General features: G+C 42.4%; 1 protein-coding gene across 1 annotated transcript; it reads right to left on the bottom strand.

Moving 5' to 3' along the window:
* Positions 1 to 5,454: 5,454 nt before the first annotated feature.
* LOC117045500 (lymphotactin-like) lies at positions 5,455 to 8,392 on the bottom strand. Its single transcript, XM_033146594.1, has 3 exons — positions 8,200 to 8,392; positions 7,081 to 7,198; positions 5,455 to 6,247 (listed from the first exon to the last, which is right to left on the bottom strand). The coding sequence occupies exons 1-3, from the start codon at positions 8,267 to 8,269 to the stop codon at positions 6,124 to 6,126; spliced, it is 312 nt and encodes a 103-aa protein (XP_033002485.1). The 5' UTR covers positions 8,270 to 8,392; the 3' UTR covers positions 5,455 to 6,123.
* Positions 8,393 to 9,564: the final 1,172 nt, after the last annotated feature.

A 9,564-nucleotide genomic window follows, 5' to 3' on the forward strand; every position in this document is an offset into this window, starting at 1 on the left:
AGTGCCTTTGCATGTGGGTTGCGTTCAGAGCCACCAAAAATTGAACTATCATGGTTCTGCGGAGCAGAGCCAAGGCGGCGGCAGCACCTGAGGCATTTAACCAAACAAGTACAAACATACCCCATTTAGCATACATGTCGTGTTTGCATTTTTAATTTTTAAGAAGTATGCATGAAAATTTGTACTAATTTTTCTATGTGTTTCTCCAAATATATGCAATTTGTGTACACAATTTTCCCTGTGTATTTTTTTATTTCCTCCCAACGGAATGCAATTTTGTACACTATTTTCAATAATATATGCATTTTTGCATGCACATTTCATTATTGTACAGGCGGCTTTTTTGCGTTCTTTGGTTGGAGACCTGCATTACAAAACTCAGAAAAGTGTTTGGTTTGGGAAGTGTGAATTTTGTAAGCTCACATTAATAATGCAAACCAAACTAACTTCTCCTCCATCCCTAGCCTAGACATACATTTTCTGTGAGGCCATGGGTTTTTGTATGTAGCACTTGCTCGCTGATTTAATTGTTTGCAACTCATCACGTGTCCAATACTGCTTCCAACCTTCACTTAATGCATTACCTCTTAGCACAGAGCCTATCTGTGTACAATTTGTACAGGTTTTCCCACCCCATGTGATCAGGAACCATGTCCCTTATTTTCACAAAACCGCCTTTGTACTTCGTTTACTCTTGTCCGTGGGAAAAACTAATTATTCAATGGGAATTCAGAACCACAGAAGGAATGTACAGAGATACGCTATGGCACTTTTATGTGACATGAGCTCAGCTAAAACAAACATCACTTAGATCCCTCTTGGTAAGTAAGTAGCTATATGCCCCCTGGTGGCCAAAGAACTCACTTTGTCCCCTGATTTTAATCATAGCAGATTTGATCAGAGTGGGGGACACATTGCTCCAGGTTGAGGATGTTGGCTTTCCAGAAATATTCCTGAAGTCAAAGAAGGGCCATGATGCTGGTACCTTTCTGGCTATCAAGAGCTTTCTGTGTTACCCACAACCAGTAGTACATCACTGTCTTGCAGATAGGTGCCTTAAAACAAGAGGCACATTTCATCCTGGGTCAGGTCAGCTGTTAGTAATTTGCACTTTGGAGTCTCTGGTAATAAAATCAATCTATTTTCAGCGTAGGATTAGCAGCAGGAGACCTGCTGGTTTCTCCATATTTGGGCCCTGCAGCAAAGGACACCTAACAATCATTGGTCAGTTAGAAACATTAACTAAAGTGCCGCTTTCCAGCAAGAAAGCCTGTGTGTTGCAGACCAAGGACGTTCTCTCTCTTTCTGAAAAAGGCTTGGGGAAAAATGCACAGCCCGGTTACTGCAATGAAGCATTACTAATGTGCTCAAAGGCTTAAGTATTAATTGCACTAGCAAAACCAAACAAAAAGAACATCCAGGCAAAGTGCAACAGAGAGCTACAAGCCCGAGTAAAAGTCAGCTCTGAACTGCTAGTATTTCAGCCCCTTGTATAACAGCTTTATATAAGCAATTTTTCCAGCTACTGTTAATGATGAAACAGTAGGTTCCTGACTCATAGAGGGTTAATTTCTCAAGTTTGGAAGGTCAAGTCTTCCTGGAATGAGTAACTTGCCACCTGGAACCTCTGCCCCGCAAGTTAAAAGCCCTGACCTGAGATATATACTTCTTCCCTCTTTATCAGCATTGGATGAGCCCAGTCAATTAGGGATCATACAGTAAGCGTGATGACATCACAGTGCCATGTAACCAATCAGATTTGGCAGCCTCATTAAGAGAAAACAAATCCTCAGAATTTTCAGCTAGGCCTAGGAATTTTCCCTGCCCTAGTCAGAGCAGACAGTACTGAGACAGACCAACGGTCTAGCAGCTTCCTCTGTTCTTATTCTAATGCATACCATGGATTGGGGAGCAAAAGTGGAAGAGGGTTGTTTCAAGCTTGGGGTGTGTGGCTGGTGACTGTCTAGGTTGCTGGACTTGGTAGACTTGTGTTGTGTCCCAGCATGGATCTTCTTATAAAACAAGACATGGAGCGTCAACACAGTTGCCTCAGCAACTTACATACCGGTACATACATACATACATACATACATTCTTTTATTCGACCGTCAGTCAGAAAAAATACATTTGTACAGAATTAAAAACCTCTGAAGGAACTTTGAAGGGGGGAAAGGAACACATAACCCTCAATGGAATGGAGCTAAACAGATAGCCCCATATCGATACAATCAATTAAAATCTTGCGGCGCTTAAAAGCTAAAAAAAGGAATTTAGCCACCTGGGAGGCTGTATTTCTAGTGACATTGTTCAGTAAGGATAAAACCTGTCTTTCTCTGGATAGAAAGCTAGATTGACATAAAAGTGGAGCTATAAGGTTTTGCCTGAGTTCTGCATAGAGAGGACAAGTCAGAAGAATATGTTCGGTAGACTCAACCACGCCCATAGTACAATGACAGGTTCTCTGGGTTTATGGAACTCCCTTGTACCTTCCCCACTATACCGCAAAATCAAGGGCGTTTAGTCTAGCCGCTACCTCAGCAACAATAATGCATTCCCTCTTCTTCTTGACACTCACCCCCGCTTACTGGATGAATACTTTTGCTTCCTTTTGCAATAGCCTATGATAGGGTTGCTGTATGCCCTATTTTCCCAGGACATGTCCTCTTTTTCATAGGTATATGTCAGGGAGCTGCACTCCCCTGCCAGACAGAGTCTGGGTGGGTACAGACAGTCCCAGCCACTCCTGGCCAGTGATACGTCTTCCAGCGGGTCTTCCAGCACCTCCCTTGGGGAGGAGGAGTTATCCTCAGGCAGCTAGGTGGAGCGAGGGCTCCTGGATGTTGCTCAAGGACCCAGCACCGCCCGGCAGACCTGCTCTGAAGGGGAGCTGCCTCTTCTGTCGCCCGAACTGTGCAGAGGGGTCAAAAGACCGGGAAGGCAGCACTTCAGGATGCCGAAATTCTTATGCTGGGGTTGCAGCCGTAGAACGGCACTTCTGGATTCGTCTAGCGACTAGGTAGTCATGTTTCTCAGTAGCTCTGCACTGTAAATAGCCTTGCACAATAAAATGGTTAAAAGACAAGACGGACTTTGTCTTTACTTGTGAGCAGCCCCTTGAGGATCCTGACAGTATGTAAAATGAGAGTCGTCCTAGAGATCCATAGTAAAAAAGTATGGTCATACCTTGGTTCTCAAACAGAATGCATTCCAGGAGTCCGTTTGACTTCCGGAACTGTTCGAAAACCAAGATGCAGCTTCTGGTTGGCTGCAGGATGATTGGCTGCAGACTGCAGCTTCAAAATATGAACTGTATACTATATATAGCAGGTATACTTTAGTCAGGATCATTTTTTATTCATGTGTCAATTGAGGATAACAGCAGATTCACCATGTAACTGAATTTGAAGTAGCAAAGTCACAGCAACTTGTGTACATTTAACACAATTAACTTTGAGATAATTAATCATTACAAATACTGTGGTACCTTGGTTCTCGAACTTAACCTGTTCGACTCCCAAAACCATTCAAAAATCAAGGTGCAGCTTCCAATTGGCTGCAGGAGCCAATTTGCAAACTGGAACACTTACTTCCGGCTTTGCGGTGTTTGGGAGCCAATTTGTTCGACAACTAAGCCGTTCAAGAACCAAGGTAGCACTGTACAAAGGCAAGTCTTGTGGAGATGTTGCTGGGCTTTCACACATCATGGGTAGATTTGTTTCCCCCTCTTTTGAAAAGAGTTTGGTCACTATACAAGAGTGGAAGTTGATGCTTCTTTGTAACTGTGCAGTCGCTAATATGAACTTGTAGTAAATAGCGATTCAATCCTGACAGACAGTTCCTTGTGCAAGTCTTTTGACATCTTGTTTGACAACCTTGGAAGAAGAGAGTTAACCTACACTTTGTACAGAGATTTAATTTTCTACTAGACCAACTCTGGAAATTATTGTGTGATTTATGTCTGAAGATGCTATCCTATTGCTCTAGCTGGCGCACACTGAAGAAACCTAAGCACTTCTTTTCTGGTTCACTAATTCCCTATCCAGTCTGAACCAACCTCACACAGCCGCCAGAAAGTGCAGAGCCTCCGAGGCATAATTTCAAAGAGTACCATCCGGGCAAAGGACTTTGGCATCGTGCTTGTTTGAACTTGATTCTCCTCCCCCTCCTTCCTTAAAAGAAAGAACTCGGATAAGGTCAGTTAAACTGGTTTGGAGGTGGATGAAACTGGTGTGCTGTGTTAACAGGGCACATGGCTGGTATTTTCACAGTCAGAGATTCCAAGGCAGAAAAAGACTGATAACTATCCAGTCAGAGTCAACGAGCACAGAAAAAGCTGTTGAATGCCCAACTCTTTGTGAATGTTTGAAATAATTAAACTCTCAGACATCAGCAGATTGAATAAAGGCTATTTTAAATCTGCGCATTTGGTTGCCATGCCTTACCTGTTTGCACTGGTAAAAAACTAGGAATAGGATGGAACTTGTTATCTATCTGTCTGTCTGTCTGTCTGTCCTCACATACATACATGCATGGACACACACATACCGGTACTCACATATATTGGCAGTACCAAACATTTCATCAGATTTTTCTTGTGTTCTGTTACACCATGTTATAACCGGGGGGGGGGGGGGGGGAGAGAGCCAAGCAAGTAGTTAGGAGATGAAATGACTACTATGTTCTTGTTAAGATTTCAATGGGACTTGTACAAAAGCACTTCCTGGTAGATTCTACTTACTGTTAATAACAAAAGGATATAAAATATCATTCAAAGGACTGATTTATTAAGTGCATAGTAAAAGCATGGTAAATGTAATTTGATCCCAAGTCTTGTAAAACCAAGTGAATGAACAACTAAGTTCACATGAATGTCTTTGAATTAATATAAGTATATCTCTTCATTCAGCTAAGACATTTAAGATGCTCTTCAAAACATTGCATGGCAATTTTTTTTTGTACTCTTGACCAAAAACAATAATAGCTATCTTTTTTCAAATATTCTCACTGTCACCTGTATTCAGTTCCCGTAACATCTAGTTTGATCAGCAAATGGATCCAATGACAGGAAGTTAGTTGATTAATTTTTAAAAATTCTTCAAAACAGATGACAGTCCCCCCCAAAAATCAAGAAAATGAAAAGATATACAATTTTGAGGAATGTCAGCAAGCGACAGTTTTATACATTCCACGAAAGTTTCCAGTGGTCATGTACTAAACATGAAGGAGATGAAGAAAGCACAAATTTTAATTACAGGCAGCTTGTTCTATTTATTCCAAAACATAAATCCACATCCATGTTAATAAACAGGCCTGTCCTTGATTTCTTTCTGGGTACTGCTTTCCTTCTATTAGCTATTTCCTCATATTTGCACAATAGGAACAACCTCCTTACAGCCAGTTACAGGTGGGTAGCCGTGTTGGTCTGCCATAGTCAAAACAAAATCGATTCTCCTTACAGCCATATGTACCTTAGGACCTAGGTAGTGCCAAAACTCTTTTGCTAACTGGCACTGTGGAAGAGCGATGAACTTTACCATGAAATCTGGCTATTCACGTGAAGCTTCATGAGATAAAAGGACATTCTGAATAACTGTGTTTTTGGAAGGAACAATACCCATGGGGGCCTCATCATTTTATAAGCACCAGATTGGCTTCTAGGGCTCCTCTCCCCCCAGACCTCCAGCATCCCCTGAGGTTTATGTTTGTATAATCAGTGCTATCTTAAGCACAGAAAGCCCTCAGCCATCCTAACAGGAGAACAATAGGTTGTATGCAATCATAGAGCACACTAGATTAATATTGTCTTCGAAGGACACTATAAACCAGAGAAACAATATGATGAAAAGGGAAACTCTGAACAAGTACTCCCCAAACACTGAAAACAGCTACAATTGAAAATATTGAAAGAGCTGCCTTCTTCCAATAAATAAAAAAGGCTAACCTAAAGTAATTAAGACTAAAGGCAGCACTAAAATGCTGTAATTGAATCAGCACTGCTTTGACGGATGAATAGATTCCAGTGAAACTACATCAGTTCAGTATCTTTATTTCCAGTCAAGAATGAGCCAAAGCTATGAGCAGCTCTTGATGATCTGATGTGCTGCAGCTTAGCTGCTCATGCTCCTAAGACCTAGATGTTGTTCTTCTTTGTTGTATTGCCTTTTTTCGGTCCAAGTAGTTCATGGTTTTCGTCACCCATGGAAGATCATGTGGCACACAGACCTTTACACCTCTTCTGGTGATTAAGCTGCAAGAGAATAAAAAGCAAATCACTAAGTTTAATTTTGTTAAATCAAAGAATTATTGTGGCTTGTATTTCTGTGTGAAATATGAAACATAGTGCTTTGGGCAGCTGTTCTATGTCCACTAGGAGCAAGTGGGACACAAGGAGAAGGGGACGACAGAGGATGAGATGGTTGGACAGTGTTCTCGAAGCTACTAACATGAGTTTGGCCAAACTGCGAGAGGCAGTGAAGGACAGGCGTGCCTGGCGTGCTCTGGTCCATGGGGTCACGAAGAGTCGGACACGACTGAACTACTGAACAACAACAGGAGCAAATGGATTCCAGCCCAATGGGACTCAATGAGACTTATTTCTGAGTATACTTGCAAAGGATTGCAGCTAAAAATTTATTGGCCTCCGGTTGGATTGGTGTCAGTAATAGGTTGGAAGTTTGAATGATGAATGCTGGACACTATTAGATACCTCCACTTAAAACAAGAACACAAGAAGAGCCTGCTGGATCAGGCCAATGGTCCATCTAGTCCAGCATCCCATTCTTGCAGTGCCAAGCAGAAGCCATGGAAAGCATGCAATTGGGACCTGAGCGCAAGAGCATGCTGCCTCTGATAGGGAGGCAGAGCATAGCCATGATGCAATAGTCTCCTATATTAATCACATATTTGGTCACCCACCCAGACAGTTATCCGATAGAACATGGAATGAACATTGCATCGTATACACTGGAAATGCTGCTACTTCTAATCGGAATCTGTGTTTCTTTGGAAAGTCACACAAGCATGTCCCTTTCTTCAGACTTATAGGCTACTTTACAGTTGAAGATTAGACAAGATACTTACATCACAGCTTTTACTGGTCTGGTTTGCATCGTATAGCTAGCAAATCTTCGGATGTTTATTTCATTTGTCTGCAAGTCTACACAGGAGTCGAGTGCCATAGTCTGAGATCCCAACGTTCCTTAAAAAGAGATAAAATATAAGTTTAACTGGCATCAAATAATCAGGAACATTGTTGTTGTTGTTGTTGTTGTTGTTGTTGTTAGAACTTATTTCCTTCCCCTCACCCTAATGTCCCAAGGCAGGTTACAACAATTTAAAAAACCTCCAATATCAAAACACACTATTTAAAATATAGGGCTTTTGTTCTTGCATGTCTACAAATGGATCTGATTCTTGTTGGTCTTCTAGCTATTGGATTTACAATACAATAAATCACAATTGTTGCTCATTTAGGGTAGTGATTGAAATATCTCTCTCTCCCATTCTGAAAACTGCACTTCTACTCCAAGGAAAACATTTCTCGGCTTTTATCAATCCAGGTAGGAACATAGGTGCACAGAAAAAGATTTCAGCATGCACATGGAAATTATCATTAGGAGTCCCCTATTTATCCTCTGAGAACTACATTTCTCAGAATTCCCAGTGTGGAGATGGATTGTTAAACTGCTCTGCGAATTGTAGCTCAGGGAGTGAAAGAAGGCTGATCACCGAAGAATTGATGCTTTTGAATTATGGTGCTGGAGGAGACTCTTTAGAGTCCCATGGACTGCAAGAAGATCAAACCTATCCATTCTGAAGGAAATCAGCCCTGAGTGCTCACTGGAAGGACAGATGCTGAAGCTGAGGCTCCAATACTTTGGCCACCTCATGAGAAGAGAAGACTCCCTGGGAAAGACCCTGATGTTGGGAAAGATGGAGGGCACAAGGAGAAGGGGACGACAGAGGATGAGATGGTTGGACAGTGTCCTCGAAGCTACCAACATGAGTCTGACCAAACTGGGGGAGGCAGTGGAAGACAGGAGTGCCTTGTGTGCTCTGGTCCATGGGGTCACGAAGAGTTGGACACGACTAAACGACTAAACAACAACAACAGCAACAAACAACTCTTGGCACCCTTAACAAACTACGCTTCCCAGGATATGAAAAAACATACAACTATTATTAATATTTTAAACATACCTGTAATAATATATACGCTGAAGAGCTCGTAAAAAGCTATGGTCAGAATGGCTGCCGTGTAGAGTTTCATGGTTGATCCTTTCCTGAGGTGATGGGGCTACAAGTAACTAAGGGTTGGCCTCACCAGATTTTTATAGCTCACTGGACCCTTCCTGGACCCTTCCTGAGCAAGAGGCGTAATGGGGAGGATGAGAGGCGGAAAATCTGCGAACACACTTCAGGTTTTTTTTTCTAGTCAGGTGAAAGGGGGGAAAAACCTTCATCTCTGCTAGCCCCTCATCGACAGCTTTTTCCTGCCACAATGTGGTTACTGCTTTAGCACTTCAAAAGTCAGTTTTATTTTAGAAACAAAAGAAAGTTCTTTCTCTGCAGTGGAAACCAGTAATGTGTCTATGGTTTCATCTTAGTGCTGTTCTGTGGAGCCACAATGCACCACACTAATCAGGGAGAAAATGTGTAGCTCAGAGAAAAAGCTCATGTGTACCAATGGAGAACCATAACAGGACTTCAAAGATAATCACTCGCTCCGTTTCTAATGATCGGGTGTGAGCACTGTTGACTGTGGGACCAAACCAGCACCACTGTCTCACACACAAAGGAAGTATTGGCAGGACTGTGGAAACCAAAAGCAGGCCAATGTGGACTGAGTGAGCTCAGTAGCCAGGGTAGGCCGACTGACTGGAGTGGGGAGAAGAAAACCAGGTTGGAGAGGGAATGAAATATCCTGGGGGAGGGCAACTGGTATTCTGAACCATCACTGCCTCTGACTGTACAGCCATCCCCAGCCAGTTGGCCTCTAGATGTTTTAGACTACATCTGTTGTCCAAGACATTGAGAGGGCATCAGCTTGGGGAAAGCTGGGCTAAGCCAACCTAACCTATCTTATTGTGAAGATAAAATGAGATAATCTCTTGGATGCCGCCCTGAGCTCCCTGAAGGAAGGGCGGCATGTCCATGTGTCAGAATAATAATAGTAACTGTGGGGATACGAACCTACCATGCTGTTTTCTGGAAAGATGGCCAATATGCCTTGGGAGAACAGGGCTCCAGTACATTTGGTAAATGTGTAGAATAGGGAGCTTCAGCACACGTGACTTCAGCACATGTGACAATGTGCAAAATCCCATCTTTTAGTACAGGAGCTCTGCCCTCCTTTGCCACTCTTCACTTTTCATTCTATAGCTCTTTAAATTGCACATCACTGATGACATGGTTTCTGTGATAGGGGATTACAGTACTTTCCCCAAATTACCATCTTCTCGTTCTGCATTAATTTCACTGAGACAGATGAAAGGGTTGTGTCATCAATTCCATAGATTGCTAAGTAGGGCTGCAGAAATAAGTTTTTGGAAAAGGTTGAATGAT

Source organism: Lacerta agilis, chromosome 4, assembly GCF_009819535.1.
Source record: "Lacerta agilis isolate rLacAgi1 chromosome 4, rLacAgi1.pri, whole genome shotgun sequence".
NCBI classification, from domain to species: domain Eukaryota; kingdom Metazoa; phylum Chordata; class Lepidosauria; order Squamata; family Lacertidae; genus Lacerta; species Lacerta agilis.

Coding starts and splice junctions, on each gene's coding strand:
- LOC117045500 (XM_033146594.1), bottom strand. CDS start 8,269: ATGAAACTCTACACGGCAGCCATTCTGACCATAGCTTTTTACGAGCTC. Junction 7,199..8,199: donor CAGCGTATATATTATTACAG/GTATGTTTAAAA, acceptor TCTCTTTTTAAG/GAACGTTGGGATCTCAGACT. Junction 6,248..7,080: donor AGACCAGTAAAAGCTGTGAT/GTAAGTATCTTG, acceptor ATTCTCTTGCAG/CTTAATCACCAGAAGAGGTG.